This window comes from Centroberyx affinis, unplaced genomic scaffold (assembly GCF_046629955.1).
Source record: "Centroberyx affinis isolate AG114_WGS23_722 - 3 ecotype Tasmania unplaced genomic scaffold, CSIRO-AGI_Caff_v1 ptg000449l_1, whole genome shotgun sequence".
NCBI lineage: Eukaryota > Metazoa > Chordata > Actinopteri > Beryciformes > Berycidae > Centroberyx > Centroberyx affinis.
In genome coordinates, this window is record NW_027279111.1 from 21,465 (window position 1) to 38,834 (window position 17,370).

General features: G+C 44.1%; 1 protein-coding gene across 1 annotated transcript; it reads left to right on the forward strand.

The window, feature by feature from the left end:
* Positions 1–1,768: 1,768 nt before the first annotated feature.
* Positions 1,769–15,807, forward strand: mllt1a (MLLT1 super elongation complex subunit a). The gene is made up of 12 exons (XM_071517028.1): positions 1,769–1,872; positions 5,493–5,673; positions 6,334–6,416; positions 8,642–8,785; positions 9,051–9,176; positions 10,691–11,350; positions 12,135–12,225; positions 12,430–12,541; positions 12,851–12,950; positions 13,852–13,929; positions 14,903–14,974; positions 15,416–15,807. Exons 1-12 carry the CDS (start codon positions 1,861–1,863, stop codon positions 15,542–15,544), a joined length of 1,788 nt encoding a protein of 595 aa, XP_071373129.1. The 5' UTR covers positions 1,769–1,860; the 3' UTR covers positions 15,545–15,807.
* Positions 15,808–17,370: the final 1,563 nt, after the last annotated feature.

The window sequence follows — 17,370 nt, forward strand, 5'->3', positions numbered from 1 at the left end:
AACATGTTAAGTTTAATGGTACTGTATGCAATACTCGGGTGACATTGTTTTGAATTGAAGACATTTGTACCATTTCAATAACAGATATCAATGTCTGTCAATATCAGATAATTGTCTGGTGTCTTTCTCTGGGATTATTCCTATTGTCTCTCTCAGGCCTTCTACAATATGACTGTAAAGTGCTGTCAAAAAAAAAAATGTCAAAAGCCTTTTTGTTCAAAAACCACTTGCTTTTGGGGAGGTTTTGAGAAAATTCAGGTACATTATGCCTCCATTCACATGATCTTTCCTGAAGGATACAATAGATACTACAATAGATCCTTTACACAAAGAAATGTACATGCATTCTCTGCACTTGAAACTGCAACAGTGACCTCTTGTGGGCTGATGGGAATATTCAAAATTATTTGTGGACAATCCATGCTTTTCAAATTTGATGTTTGAATATTAACAAATGACAGCCAGATGACGGATTGAGAGCCAGAAAACCAGTAGAACAGAATAAACTCTTATTTCAAAGGAGATGACAAAAGACAACTTGTATGGTGCTCAAAGGGAAAACAATTACCTGTAACTTTTCACTACCCTGTGTGTACACTGAAATAAAGATTTGGAAGAAAAACTGCTGGGCTATCTCACAGACTTATCCATTCATTCAGTAAGATCTGTTTTGTGCATATCCTTTATCATTTATTATCAATTGCAATATAGCTGTATGGTACCAGTGTGTATTGTGTAGGACATGGCTTCACTTTGTATTTCCCTCTCTCCCTACACAATGAAAAGGAGGATTTAAAGGTTGATGTCTCAATACAAATAGGGCAGCATTGTGCCTGACGGCCAGGTGGGACTTCTTTCAGACTGATTTGACTGAGAGGCAGACTGGATCAGTTTGAGTGACAGGGGTAGAAGGGGAGGCACCAAGCCAGTGAGAGAGTTGTGACCTTCTGTCCTGTGGCGGAGGCCAGATAATCTCACATCAAAGTCTGCGCACCACGGAGACTTGACTGCAGTGGGCCCTCACTCCCTGAATCTATAAAAGAGATGTCTTCAATTAGAAGGCATACTGCTTTCTTTTCAGATCCGACATTTGAAATAGAACCAGTGCACTATGTCACTGGAGACAGAGGCCGAGAAAGCTCAGTGTGACTGCCTGTGGAGTGAGGGGTAGAGTAGATGTAGCCAATTCAGATTTATCCAGCTCTTCTAAGACTTTATTTAAATGATACAGAAAAATTACAATATGCAGGTGTATGTAATTACAAACTTCTTTTGAATCATATAAATTTGTGTCACTTTCCTATTGGTGTGTAAGTAAAATTAACATTAGGTTACAACAAAATATGTTTCTCATGCAAACTACCATACATTGCTGTGGGAGATTCACAGAAGGAAATCAGGTTTTTGCATGCTTTTAACCAATATTACTTGCATTCAAAAGTGTGCTGCTCAACGAGTTTACTATGGTTTTACAAGATATGTTTATGAACCTCGATTAATCAATTAGCATGCATCATGTGCATTTTACAATTGAAACTGAGCTTTAGCCATTGGGACAAGCTTGCTGTCACTCGAGAAAGCCACCAGAAAATGCTTTAATTGTATTTGTAGCTCAAAGATCGCCCCGCCTTCTGGGTGTCGTGATTGGTTCCTTCCAAGAGTTCTTAAATTCCTTCCGACCTGATTGGACGAGAGAGCTTTCTGTTTTGGTAGCATGCCAGCAGCCGTCTGGAAGGGGAGGGGTGCTGTCTGCCTTCCGGTTCTGGGCTGAAATTGACACACAATGAGGAGCAGAGACTGGGGAGACGCTCTCCAAACGCCGCTGTAAATAAATACAACAATCACTGAAGCCAGAGAACCATGGAGAACCAGGTACAGTGGCTTTTGTGTCTCCTTATGAAATCTGAACTTTTAACGGAGAAAATGCCAGCAGGCTGCGCCCTGCCTGGACAGGAATGAATGCTCTGTTCTGCTAGCCAGAAAAAAAATGCTCCTGCTGCTAATGAACTCCTAGTTGTTTGGCTCAGGAGCTATGCTAGCTGGCCACTCATACATCGGTATTTACCGCTAGCTACAGTCTACTACACCATTCACCACCGCTGCATAGCTGTACAACTGGGCACACAAAGAGATTTCCACCTGGTGCTTATTCTGGTCTGTTGCGTTAAAAAGCACATGCATATAATAAATCAGCTTAAAGACTAATTTGACTCGAGGTTTTGGCTAGCTAAGCTAAGCTAGTCTACCTACCAGGAGTGTATCGGCCGTTGGCTAAAAGCTAAGCAGCAGCTACAAGGCGCCGGGGGAAAAGATTTGTCCTCTCCAGGTTGGGGTGGAGAGGCGGGGTGGTGTCTCCACTACTACGGCCTCAAATCACAAATGTACCGCTTATAAAACCAGGAACTTGTATACAAGTTCTGTGAAATCTTCTCCTAATTTGCTAACTAATCATTAATGTTGAATGCCTACCCATATTAGCGACTGTGGAGCAAAAATTTCCAGTATGGTGGAAAAGCTGACATATTCATTATCTGGCGTTGAACTTAAATCCAGTGATGTAGTGGTAAATAAGAGGATGGGTAAACCATGACCTCTAGTCGGTGATGATGATAAGGTAAACAACCACCAGTATGAACAAAAATCAATTGTATTTTAAGCAAAGAACGATTATGTGCTTTCTCCCCTGGAAAGATCATATCTTCACATAACTTACACCAGTTTGATACTACTCATTATGATGTATACTATAAATTTGCATCAAGATTTATGTCAGCCTAAAAAGGTGAGATAACTCTATTGTGCAAATAAGGTGGGTCAGCTGAGTTTAGGTGGGCTTACCCTCCTACATCCCTGCTTAAATCCTTACTGTAAGGGAGACATTGCGTCAAAATGAGAAACTGTTCAGTTGCTTGAGGTTGTTGCAGGCTATATTTCAGATGGTTAGGCCACACACAGCCATGTAAAGTGGCCCAGGCACTTTCTTGGAACTTGTCCCTGTTCAGTGTTGGCCCCTTTGAAGTCCTAACTAGATCTATGCAACCAGTGGACGTCGGCAGCGGCGCCACAAGTTGAAAGACCAGTCAAATTGTGCCTCTTTGAATGTCATCTTTTTTTTTTTTACTTGTGCAAGCTTTGCATCAGACTATTCATTTGAGACAAAGATATATATAAAATTTGCAATTTTTGATGTCTTTCTAGTGGCAGAGTCTTTCAGATTCAGAGTCTTGTGGAGCAAGTTGTTTTAAATCTGTTACTCATTATACGTTTGTTTTGGATTTATTGTATGCACATCACAGCATCATGTCACAACCAGACGACAGCTTGATTAGCCTAATTGTCTCGTGCATTGAATAGTAGCATGTGCACAGATGCTGAAATCTTTGCTACTATTTAGTAGCACAGGAACGCTGTATTTATGATGACCGGACGAGCAATCCTGCAGCTTTTCACAACCCCTACACACACATACACACACCCCAATTCCAATATTTACTGCTTTCCATGGCCGCTGTAGGTAGGTTGGCCACGTATGACTTCCCCCCGTTTTGTTGATGTTTGATGCCCAAGAGGGATTGACCGATTTCCAATACAAGTGACTGTTTTTCTTTATTTATGTTGTCTTAGATGGGACGGGCTTAGTGTGAAGGATTTAGCCGGAACCTACGATTGGGCTCATCATCAAAACACAACCGCTGTGGTGATTGTTTTAGGACACAGGGATGGGGTTACATTTAGCCTCTTCTTGTTTCTGTGTGTCCTCCTCCCCAAAGGAGACTTTCAGATTTTTGATTTATTTATTTATTTATTTTTTTGCTGGCAGAGATTAACTTGGTCATGAGGGGTGTTATTTACATGGCACGTGGGGGTTCATTGTTTTCATGCGAGTCAGCGTGTCTGCCAAAACGAGCATTTCTCTTCAATTGGAAGATTGTGCGTGTGCGTGTGTACAAGTGGGTGGGCGTGCATGTGCGCGCGTGTACACTCGATGGTGGTGGCGGCTGCGTATTGTCTGTTTTTATCTCCCCTGCAGTGGCTTTGATGGAGGTTAGCTGTAGAAATAAGTTTTGCCAAATGTAATTTTTTCCATTTTATACTATTAGAAGAATGATTGACAAACTTTTATTGTAATCATTGTGTCTTTTTTATTTATCATCTGTCCTCTCTGAATCTCTCAGGTAACTATCTTCTTTTTTTTTTCAGGTATTTTGACGCAACAGTATTTTTTTTATGTAGGATTTCTTATTCCTATTGATTTCTGATGGAGAATCACATTGTCTTCCTTTTGGCCCATTATTTGCCTGCTTTCATGTGTTGTCCTTATCACATCCCTGATTTGGTGGAGTCCTGGGGGGTGTGGGGTGACTGGAGGGACTCCATGGCTGCTTGCTGAGGGTGTGGTGGAGTCTGGAGTTTAAGGGCATTACTGCCACAGAATGGCCGGGCGAAACGCCAGGCAGAGGAGGTGTGTGAGAGACTGTGTGTCTGTGTGAGAGAGCGAGCCTGAGAGTGCCAGACCAGCTCATCTCAATCCTGTCCCCTCTAATCCCCCCACTCAGTCCCAGCTCACGAGCTGCTCAGTGAAGGGGCCAAATCCCCACATTCTTCAGCCCTCCCCTGGACATAAAGTGCCTTTTCTGTCCCCTCTCGTCCCCCCTTGTTCCCCTCCCCACTCCATCTCCAAAGCCTCTTCACTTGCTATCCCGATCACCACCATCACAGCAGCACAATGTCATTTGCTTGTCCCATTGCTGTCATTGTTCTTGGCAATGAGAGGTAGCCCAACAATATGCCCCTCTTTTGGACAAACCTTTTGAGATCTGTCGGCTCGGGCAGCTAATCATTCCCATTCCAGGGGGAACTTCCCGACACCAGGCCAGCTTTAGGTCTTGTAGTCTAGGCCAAATGTTCAGCTTCGCCCCTCTTGTATAAAGTACATCCAGAAATTTTATATTTTGTTCAGGGCCAAATCAGTAATCGGTGAATAACGGCCCCTTTATTCATCTCACTACTGGCTTTGTTTATGTTCATTTCTTAACCAACATCAGCTCGTAAGTGACGCTGTAGAGCTCTGCATCTTTGTCTCAGACCCTATAATCAAGAGGGAGTTATTAACTGCCTGTGGAGCGGCATTACAACCAGTGAGACTGTTCATATTCCAGTGTTATTGTAATGTAGGCAGGGATGAAGTGGAGGCTGACATAAATCTTTATGATATAAATTTACAGTATAGGACATAGCAAGTGATATCAAACTGATGCAAGTTACATGAAGATAGTGTTTTAAGAAAAGAAAAGCATACATTTTACAGGGAAAAGTAAGCAAAAATTGCATTTTACTTGCTCAACAACCCGCTTGTCACATCTGAATAAATCGGGGCAATGCACAGTTCAGTGTTGCCTTGAATTTTGGACTTTGTTTGCCATGCTCATGCCTAAAGGCTTGGTCTAGTAATATATTTGACCTTCTTTGTGTTTCTCCCCATCCCTTTGCAGTGCACAGTGCAGGTGAAGCTGGAGTTGGGTCACAGGGCCCAGCTAAGGAAGAAGGTGACATCAGAGGGCTTCACCCACGACTGGATGGTGTTTGTCCGAGGGCCAGAGACTGGCGACATCCAGCACTTTGTAGATAAGGTTGTCTTCCGGCTGCATGAGAGCTTCCCCAAACCCAAGAGAGGTACAACGAAGAGAGAACAACATATGAATGCACACACACACACACACACACACTGTAATGGTGCAGTGGAATATTCCATTATAGCATTTTCCCTTTTAAGTTCCTGTCTCTTTTGTAAGTCGCCTCAAATAACTACAGTATACAAAGTTGGACCTCACTCATGTTTTATTAGACCCATCACTGTTTTGTTTAGGTGTCCCTGCATAAAGCTATGGCAAAAGTGATATCCCAGTATCCATGATTGATATCCAGAATTTATGTTGATGTTGATATTGATTACAACATCTACTAACATATTAAAAATCACGTTAAATAATCAAAATTATGTTTATCAGATTGAACTCAAGGTAATATAAAGTATGATAAACTTTGGAATTTTCAAATATTACCCAATTTGTTTCCCATCTCATTTTGTTAGAGATTATAATAGTATATGTTATGTATATGTATGTAACAAATAGTATTTGTATTTGTATCAGTAATTTAGACAACAGAATTGCGTATCACAATAACTCAATCATTAAACCATAATATAGAATTATTGCCCATCCCCAAATGAAACTCAGTCCTCAGTCAGACTCTCAGTAGTAAGAATAATACAAGCTTAATAACACTGTAACAACTATCAGCCATCATGCATCTCTGTTTGTCTGTCTGCAGTATGCAAGGAGCCACCGTACAAAGTGGAGGAGTCGGGCTACGCAGGCTTCCTCATGCCCATTGAGGTCTACTTCAAGAACAGGGTGAGACGAGTGGCCACTTCATACCCAAGTGGGGATAGTGAACTGTCCATATACCATGGCTTTAAGGGTTGAAATCCTAGCTCATGCAGCGCTGCCAAACTGTTTTCTCCCTTTTGTTTTTTCCTGTTAATATTTACTGTACGTTGTCCGAGCAACAAAAGAAAGTAATACTGAAGGAGTGTGGACTGTCCACTTAAAAAAAAAAAAAAAAAGACCAGAATGAGGTGCTACAGAGATATCTTCCTGCTCTACTCCTGTCTGCGAGCCAGACTGTCGCTCAGGATATGAGCCAGTGTCACATGGTTATTCTACACTCAGATCAAGTTCCCTCTGCTCCTCAAGCTTTCACCCGAAATCAGATCTGATGGCTAGCGAGCGCCGTCCCCGTGACAAGCTGTCAACACAACAGTCACACCAGACGTGGACAGTTGAGCAGAGTTCTTCTTTTGGTGTTAAGTTGTCTGTTTGAAGTGTCGTTTGGGATTCGGAAAAGGGACGGCTGTTTGGTTAGAATAATTCTACAATTCCATTGTGGTTAATGATGAGCTGTTGTGGTGACTGTTTCAGGAAACTGCCTGAATCCTATTCTGAGCCGCGGTCGCTTGACAGCTCTGCCGCAACTATGTAACAATAGAGTAACTATTTGATCAGACACACAATACAAATTGCTTAAAGAAATGCGTGTGTGTGTGGGTATGTGAGAGAGAGGGAGTGTTTGCTGTTAGACATGTCACATGCAGCCTTATGTCTGTTTTTAAGGAACACAGGACTTTGGTGCCATTGTCCCAGACCTGGAGTTCAGAGTTGGTCTGTAAGCCTGTCAGCTGGTTCTAGCCAAATTGCCCTTGACTTTTAACTCCTACCCTTATAGGAGGGGTGACCTTTAAATTCAGTATATTTGAACCTTGTCAATTTCTTTTCTCCAACAGTAGCATACTAATAATGCAAGGATGCTATATTGTTTTGCAGGTTTGACTGCGTAGATATCAGAGAAATACTGAAACACTAGAAACACAATGCCGTGCAAGTTGTTGTAAAATTAATAAATTACAGATAACAGAGTGACCCTAGATATACAAGTGGATGGGCTTCAGTATTTGTAGTTTGAATGTTGCATATTGAATTTTTAATTTAGTGCATGCTACACTATTGAATACAATTGTGAACTGTGTATGCACTGAACAAATTTTAGATTGAAATAGACCTTTGGTGGACCAATAGTTATTGTGAATGGGCAAATTTACCCCACAGGCCACACTTTGGGCAGCATGCCCCCAATAGGCCAGACAGTTGTTGTTTGATGCAATGTTGTGAGATTTCCACTCAACCAATCAGAATGCAAGGTCCTGCTGGGAAAAACATTCCTTTCACGAGGGGACATTTGTCTCTTCTTCAAGTGAAATAATTAAAACAAGCACACACTATTATAGTCGCACCTCTAAGTCTCCTAAACTATCAAAAGAAGGACAAAAGAGAGAACAAGCCCACCCTTACTCTAAGATAAGGAAAATGCTAAAGAGGCATGTGGAAGTTAGTGCACCATTGTCTCCTGCATTTCTCCATAATGTTTAGACCCCTGGACTGTATCCAAACAATCTGATATCCTCTGTTTCTATGTAATTTACTTGAACTCAATGGAAAAATCTATCAGGAAGATCAAGAAAATACAGCAAGGGAAGGAGGAAGAGCGTGTAGAGCTGAAACGCTAAATCCAACCCCGCATTTATGAAAGGACATTTTTGTTTATAAAATCTGTCATGAGTGTTTTAATGGCTCTTCCTCAACTTTCATTGTACCGCTTCTTATATCCCTTTGGCATACAGTGATCAGGCTTCCAGTTTATTTGCCAATCCCCCACTGTTTGCCTTTTTAAAACTCAACTTTTCTCAGGAATGTTAGTCGTTTCTTATCAGCGCGCAGGCTCCAGGTATGTCTGTCTGTCTTGTTGACTTCCAGGGTGATGGTTCATTCTCTTACTGTTATCCAGTTGATATGCCGGGGCTGATAAGATCTGGCCGGATGCCACAGAGCACCCAGCTAGCTTTTATCTTCTGTTGTGAAATACATAGGTATGGAGAGCTGACCATGTGTATCTAGGACGGATACGCAAAAAGACAAACACAAATTACCTTGTGTCACATGTCTGATAAAGTTGTTTCAGGAGGGTTAAAAATGACACCAATTAGCTTAATAAAATACTCTTTTATTCTGCTTTATTCTTCCAGGAGGAGCCAAAGAAGGTGACCTTCAACTATGACCTATTCCTTAACTTGGAGGGCAACCCCCCTGTCAACCACCTGCGCTGCGAGAAGCTCACCTTCAACAACCCCACCAAAGAGTTCAGGAGGAAGCTGGTCAAGGCTGGAGGGGTGAGGCTGCCTGACTGGCTGGCTGGCTGGGTGCCATGTAGTCTGGATGGATGGCTGGATGACTGACAGGCTGGCTCACTAGTTAGCAGAACTTGAAGGATGTAGTGTGTTTATTTTGGTGCGAGTCAATAGTAGCAGCTACTGTGTACATATGATGTACAGTCGCTTTAAAGAACAACGTAGAAACAGAAATACCTTTTTGATCGTGTTATTGGCTATAACTCGTCTCTCTCGTTTCTTTCGTTCCCGTCCTTCCATCATGCAGGTAATGGTGGTTCCAGAGGGGGCCGAAGCCATGTCGAGGCCCAGTCCAGACTACCCCATGCTCCCCACCATCCCCCTCTCCGCCTTCTCAGACCCCAAGAAGACCAAGACCTCGCACGTGTCAAAGGTCGGTTGGCTCGCCAACACCGACTAGAAACAGCCCATTCACTGCTCCAGACATGCCTTTTAATTCTGATGAGCTTTACTGTCTGTGTTTATCCCTGCACACAGGATAAGCTGTGTCCATACTGACCCCAAGTCACCTCACTAGCACTCCCAACCTACTCATTCATGTTATTCATCATTCCAATCAGTTAATTTCATTGACCTTTTTTTTTTAAAAGGGTATTGAAAAATGACAAAATCAACAATGTATGCAATGAACAAAATCATTAAATCGATCTTGGTTATAGAATAGGCAGACTCAGACTTCGGATCACTATTGAGTACTGACTACGTGTTTGTGCATGTATACACATGCAGTGGTATTACTCAGCCAGTTGATCTACCAGGAGAGGAACACATCAGTTTTACCAAGGTTATGGTCTCAACCTCTCATAGACCAGTATAGTGGTACAGTCTTTGTGTTTGACTGAGATGTGGAACTGGCCTTTAAAAATGTCAGAAGCTTTGCATAATTTTTTTTGCATCTTGCTAAGCTTATGTCTATTCAAAACCACTAAGTGTTTTACTATACAAATTACATTTCCACACATAAGGTGAAGAATTAATCATGTGTTTGTTGACATATGAGTCAACATAATCAGATAATTGTTGAGACTTTCAAGTCTTAAAGACCCATATTGCTGAATATTTGCTGGTGAATATTTTAGTTGCAACTAGATTGAGCTAGCAAAGCAGTTTTGTGTAACCAGTGTGGAATTCATTGAGTTTGGTCAATGCTAATGACACATTTTGGCTAACAGGCTACTACGATACTGAGAGCTAACCGTAATTTGACAGCTAACCTATCAGAGTGTAGCAATATAGTAGAGTGGATCTGTTCTCGACAATACATTGTTGAATGGTGTGGTTATCCTGATTATCCAGGACTGTAGTAACTTCAACTACAGCAGCAGTTGATGCTCCACACCTAGCTAGGTGCTGTGTGTATGTGTTCGCATGTGAACAAATAGAGAAATTCAAAGTGAGTCCTCTTTCTGTTTTGGTTGAGGCAAACATAGAGAGCAACACATAGAATTAACCAATTTACACTCATTGGTCTCATTTTTCTACAGCTATTATACTATGCTATCAAAACAAGTTTAGGATTGATACATTGAGGTAAATATTCATGCTGCAGTAGTTGGGGAAAATTGCTGCTTGAATCTAAATCTATTATCAGGCCACAATAATCCGTAGAACTCCCGCTCCATGCTCTCTACCTGTAGGTCACAAGTCAGTGTCATTCTGCTTGTATGTTACTTAAACTTGCTCTTTGACTATCTCCAATGTAGGATTGCAATCTGACTTAGCACCTGTCATCCAACATCTAGAGTCTGTGGCCTGTTTGTCTACTTCCTTGTTTAAGTATGCAGGCAGTTGAGCTCTGTTCTCCTTCGGGGCCTCGGCTGAGTGCTCTGAGAGCAGAGTGGTTATGAAGATAATGCTGGTGCTCATCCGCCTGTTTCCTCTCTCCAGGAGCCCAGTAAAGAGGGCAGCGGCGGCAGCAGCAAAGGACCCAAGCCCCACAAGGTGACCAAGGAGCACCGTGAACGACCCCGCAAAGACTCGGAGAGCAAAGGCACGTCGAAAGGGGACAACGACCGCGATGGAGGCGGCAAGAGTGGCCGCGATCCTTCTTCCTCATCTTCCTCCTCCTCTTCCAAGAAGCCAGCAGAGATCAAAGTGAAAGATGAGGGCAAGGGCCTGCCCAAGGCCGCATTCAAGGAGCCTAAACTCACCCTGAAGGAGGCAAAGATGGAAGGCATGTCCCCTAAAGGAGGGGGGGCTGGGGGAGGAGGGGGCGGCGGGGGAGGAGGAGGAGGGGGAGGGCCCGCAGAGTCTAAAGTCCCAGGGAAACGACCCTCCACGGTGGAGTCTCCCAAGCCCAGCGCAAAGAAGCAGAAGAAGGGCAGCTCCGAGGGGCCAAAGGGGGCCGCCGCCGGGGCCTTCACAGGAACCTCTCCCCGCGTCTCCTCCTCGTCTGCAGCCAGCCAGCCATACACAGACAAGAAACCTCCCAAGGAGAAAGGCCGCTGGGTCAAAGGCAAAACTGACACACAGGAGCTGAAGGAGCCCAAGAAGCTTCCAGAGTCAGATGAGTCGAATTCAGAGGATGAAGCCTCTTCGAAGTCAGAGGTACATGGGCTGGACAGGGCTTTAACTCAAATCTGATTGTCAGAAATGTCTTTCTGTATTCTTGGTGAGGTCAAACAGATCCTTTACAGGAAGGTTTTTATTATGTGTATAATTTGTCCTAATGTACTAAATTTGCTGTACTTGCCGATTTATTATTAATCCTAGCCTGATATTCAGACTGAATGGCCATTTCATTTCCACTCCATTATTCAGTCTGACATTGCCTCCATGTTAGCCGTTTTCTGTGTAGGGGGGTGTTGATTTTCCCTTTCACTAGTGACTAGTTTCCAGACGCTTTTCAGTTACACTGATGCTGGGTGTATTTACTAACTTTACCAAACATATTGGCTGTTTTTGACAAAAATATCGTCTTTGCAAAGACAATATGTTGGTTAAGGAATGATTTCAACAAATATTATTATGCCGAAATGCCATTGAAACGGTTCAAACTTTAGTCCCGCCCACAAAGACGCTGATTGGCCCGATTGCTTTTCCGATCGAGAAATCGCCTTTGAATAGAGCAACACCAGATGCTCTGAGTCTCTCAACCAAATCTGAAGAGTGGGTGGGTTGCGATTCAGGAGTCTGGAACCAGGCTAGATTAATCCATTTGTAATCCAACATAATTTACAGACAGACTAGAAAGTTTTGCCCTGTGTGACCTCATGAAATCCCATAACTGGGAATCTCTCACTCAGACTGACCTGCTGCCCATCTCTGTCTGTCTTGTCCCCCCTATCCATCTCTCTCCTTTCTTGTTCTCCCTCTCTCTTTCTCTTTACAGCAGTCGGCCCCCTCCAGTCCTTCCAACTCCAGCTCCAGCTCTGGCTCCAGTTCCGACTCGGACTTTGAGCCGGGACAGAAACCAGGACAAGGTAGGGCTGCGTTGTAGGGATCAGCACTGAAACCATTTTCACTTAAAATAAGATTTAACATGGAGGATTTAGCGGTATCAAGGGTTTGGTAGGACTTCTGAGCTATAGGGTTGAAAGTCAGCGGTATTGCATTTTAACCTCAGAGAAATTTAATCTTTATGCGACTCTCCTCTCCTCCTCCACTCCCTTCCCTTCTCTTGCTAGGCCCCCTACGTTCCATGGTGGAGGAAATCCAGTCGGAAGAGTCAGATGATGATGACAGCAGCTCGGAGGAGGAGACTCCCGTCAAGACCAACCCCCCCAACCGTGACTCTCGGTCAGTTTCTCCCCCTCTCTTCCTCTCCCTACCTCTGCTGTCTTTTGTCTGACCTCGTTCTTGTTAGTTTCTGTGTTTTGTTTTGTTTTATTTAGCATTGCAGGTGAATGAAGCCCATAACAAAGGAAAGGGTTATTGTTGATGGTTTGTTTTACCGAGCAGCAAGCCCACACTGACGGCTCAAACAATCACCATCTATGACACACACAAACACACCAGGGCCAGTGCTAAGCAGTATGACAATGTGCTCTTTCTGTCAGTCTGTGTTTGTGATTGACCTCTGACCCCGCCCTGTCCCCCTCCTGTCAGACTCAGCCTGGACAGCGAGAGTGACAGCAGTGACGGCTCGCACCGCCCCAGTCGAGACCCCGCCCCGCCCCCGCAGAAACACAGCTCCTCCAATAACAAGGTGAGACAGACACAACTCTCAATTTCCTGTCCACTTTCATTGTCTTATTGCCACGGGCTGGAATACTTTGAGTAGAAAATAAACTCATACATGGACATACACAGGACAGATACTTTAGTTCAGCGGTACATGCTGTGTACACATTCTGGTGTGGAGTTATTCTTACTGATAGTGGATGATGATGATGATATCAGCATGTTTAACCCATCCAGCAAATATTTTAACATCTGTTCTTCGGTGTTCAGCTGTCATCAGGACTAGAATACATGAAAATAACATTCAGGGAATTTCCCCACAACATAATCCTACGCCTAAAATCATAAAAATCATTGACATGAGTCGGAGTTCCCAAAAGCATTTTGCCGCTTAATAATCTTTGTGTTATTGTAAATGAATGGGACAAGGGCAATTTGTTGCCAAGATGCATTGGGGAAACCTACGCATGAGTAATACTTGAAACAGTTGTCGAGGGCATTAGCTTAGACAGATATGACTCATTTTTATTGGTATGAGTCCTACCCAAAACAAGAGTAAGATGAATCTTACTTTAAAACAACAGACCTAAAGCCGTTCATTTCAGCAGACAGGCATGGAAACCTGATTGGGACAGTCTCTCAGGACTGCACCGGGCTTCCACTTTCATGTCAGCCATCTTAATTGTTAGTGGTGTCCCAGATCTTTGTTCTTTGTCCGCCTCCCTTTTGGCTGTTGACCGTAACATGTCAGCTGATCCAGAGCTGTGAAAAGTTGGTTTCACACCGCCACCTCCTCTGCCTCTCTTCTGTATATCCTCTCTCTCTCTCTCTCTCTCTCTCTCTTTCTCTCTTTTTGATTTCTCTCTTCCTCTCTTTCTTGTTCTTTCTCTTTCTCTGATCTCTTTGATTTCTCCCTCTGAGTGCAGGTGTCGGGCAGAAAGAGTCCAGATCCCTCGTTTCGGTCAGAGAAGGTGTTGAAGAAGGGATACGACAAGGTAGGAAGGGTAAATCAAACTTTTTATACTTAAACTCTCACACACACATGCAATGTTACATCAACTTTCAGTTGAATGCATTAATGAATTCAAGATGGAGTAGTGGCTAGTGAATTGAGCCAGATGTGCAGTTATACTTTGGCCTATGAACTCTTGAAAAAAAATCTCTTCTTTTTCTTACTAACTAGATGATTCAAGTAGTGAAAAAGTGAAACTGATTGACTGATATATCACTATCTTATATCACTCTTTCACACTGTAAAACTACATAGCTTTGTGTTGTTGGACAAAACTTAACCTTATGGAGATCATCACTAAAAAAAGGGTTAAATCAAAGGGACAGTTCTACCTCAGGATACAACCTTAAAGAACAGGGAGGAATCCATCGTAGAAGAGGAAGAGAGACCAATTTCTCCACCGACCGCCGCCTCAATAGACCAGAAAGCAATGCAGCCATAAGACATGTTGCATTTTGAGTAAGGGGGTGGACTCACTTTTTCTCAACTGGAAAACTCTCACTCTTACTACCACTATCACTTGTGCTCTCTCCACCTACACATCTAACCCACAGCTGACGTTCAGACATTTTCACAGGGGTTGTTGAAAGGCATTTTGGGAAATCACTAACTAACAAGTAGATGATGTTGAGGGAAAGTAAAATTGAAGTAAAAAAAAAAAAAGTAAATTGCAACACTTACAATTATTGATACATAACAGTGTAAGAGTATCTGAGGGTGAAGTTTTCCTTTAATGGAGGCACATGGGGAACTTTCAGAGGCAAAGGAAAGTGTTAGTATTGCTTTGAGCCGGGATGGGGATTAGCAGGTTTGACGAAATAACTGTCACAAATATAAAAAACAAAATTATACAAACGTTACTGTTGGAAACATTGTCCATCTAAATATCGTCATTATCTGTCATGGCCTTAATACTCTATTAATCATGTTCACTGTCCTCCTCCTGCACCCCTCCCACTCTGCAGGCCTACACAGAGGAGCTGGTCGACCTCCATCGCAGACTGATGGCTCTGAGGGAGCGCAATGTCCTACAGCAGGTGTGTGTGTGTGTGTGTGTGTGTGCGCGCTGGCCTGACAATGTGTCTACCATTTTACACCTATGATGATCAATGATCATCATGCCATTGTTAGTTGTTAAAATGTTGTACTGGAAAATGTGTTTGTCATGTGTATTCATTCATGAAATGGTGACACACACATGTCACCATTTCATGAATGTGATCTGAATATGTGGTTCAGTGCAACAATTAATCCCGATTGGGATTCACTGATGCACACCCTGCAAAATGTACCCAAAAAACTAATGACATTTTCTCAACTTGGCGCACCATAAACAGCCATTGTACAATCAATCATAGAGAATACATGGAGATTTTATTGCTGTGCGAGTTTTCCCATGAATAAATTGTCCTTGGTCTGAAGGACACTTCGTGGTCACAGTAAATGACGGAGGCTCTCTCTCTCCTCTCCTCCCTCAGATCGTCAACCTGATCGAGGAGACGGGCCACTTTAACGTGACCAACACCACCTTTGACTTTGACCTCTTTTCACTGGACGAGTCCACCGTCCGCAAACTACAGAGCTACCTGGAAGCGACGGCCACGTGACAGGAAGCGTGAGCCGGCGCGTCGACGCGCGGCGGCGGACGGAGACTCGCCGCGTCCCTCGTAGGAGGGGGCGGCGGCGGCCACATACGTCGCAGCCGTATTACAGACCTAACTGAACCACCGGAACAACTACCACACACACGAACAAACACGAGCACGCGTGAAGACACACACCACCTTCACGTGGCGCTGGGGGAGAGGAGGAGGAGCAGGAGGAGGAGGAGGAGGAGGAGGAGGAGGAGGAGGAGAGGAGGAGGTGGATGAGGTGGATGAGGAGGAGGTGTGAAGGGGAGCGTTGGAGCCGGCAGCAGGGGGGCGGGATAGGAGCTGAGCCCCGCTGTCCTTTTAACTCAGACTGGAGGACAGGAGTCGCCGAACTCCGTCTACAGTCAGGATTTTCACTACATGACTCTTTGAGTGTCAAGCCTGTGTGCAGTACTGTGGAATGCGACTGCCCCCCTCCCCTCCTCCACCCACCCTCTCCTTCGCCCCCTGCACTCATAGTACTCTAGCCTTTGCAAACCCAACACTTCCCCCTCCTCCTTCTCCTCCTCCTCCCCCTCCCCCACACGCACACTCCTTACTCGGCAGAACACTCCAGTCCCCCCCCCCCCCCCCCCACTCTCAGCTGGAGCTCATTTCTCTCCCGACATATTCCCTGAGTCGTGTGTGTGTGCGCGCGTGCGTGTGTGTGCGTGCGAGCACTGCCGAGGTTTAAGAGGAGATGATGTCTTTGTGGTTACTGACTTTTCTGTGTTCATGAAGCCTGAGCACAAACAACAGCTTGTTTTCCTCCTTCCCCTGCACACACGCACACCCACGCATACACACACACACACACACAAATACAAAATCATGCATACGTTTGTTCTCCCAGGTCCTTACACTTACTTACTGTACATGAAGACACTGAGATGTGTGCTGTGTGTGTGTGTGCGTCTGTGTTTTTGGATGAGATTTTCGCCGTTGTCTTGAACACATGTTCTGTTGAGTTTCCCTCTCCTTCCTCACACTGAAAGCTGAGCCTTGACCTCCCACCCCCCCAACATCCCCCCCACTCCTCCGCGCCCATTGAAACCCTTTCCCTCCATCCCTCCTCTCCCCCCACCCCCCCCTCCCTTATTCCCATACCGGCGTGCATGAAAGGGCTCAACTGCTCGGGGCCAGAGCGGTGGAGGATCACTCCCGAATTGCCTTCTAGCGGTGGTGGGGGGTAAAAAGCCGTGAAAAAGTAGCCATACTTGTCTCCCAGAATCCAAAAAAAAAAAAAAAGAAAAGATAGGGGCCACGCTTTTTTACATTTTATTTTTCTACAAATGCATTTTGTGTATTTTTTCCCAGAATGCGGTTAAGGTTAACCTGTGAGCTATGAATGTATATTGCTTTTACTTTTCTACGGCTAGCAACAGCCCCACTCTTAGTGCCTTTCTGCAACTCGCAGTGTGAGGGGGGGTGTGCTCTATTGTCTGTTAGCGTAGCCCTGGTCACAGATTCAAGACCCCCCCCGCCCCCTTTTTGGGAACAAGTGTTAATTGGGAGGCCTGAATATCCAGTTTTGTCTTAATGGCTCCCATCCCTGCTACTCCCTTCCAGTGTCTTTTGTAGGCTGTTGTCCTTTTTCCAGTGATATTTTTGTTTATAATGGTGACTCAAGCCTTCCAGAAATTCTAATATAAATAATTTTCATTGAAGGTAATCATGTTTTATGTCCTTGGTTTTCCGAGATTAGGTTCAGTGTTGTAAAGAGGAAGTGTTGGATGACTCCCTGGTTGTTGCTCACGTCGGTTAGCTCTAGTAACAGTTACGTGCGCCTCCAGCTGTGTTGT

Excerpts from the sequence above, each read along its gene's own strand:
- mllt1a (XM_071517028.1), top strand. Across the intron at positions 9,177-10,690 it reads AGACCTCGCACGTGTCAAAG|GAGCCCAGTAAAGAGGGCAG; the intron begins GTCGGTTGGCTC and ends TCCTCTCTCCAG. Across the intron at positions 12,542-12,850 it reads CCCCCCAACCGTGACTCTCG|ACTCAGCCTGGACAGCGAGA; the intron begins GTCAGTTTCTCC and ends CCCTCCTGTCAG.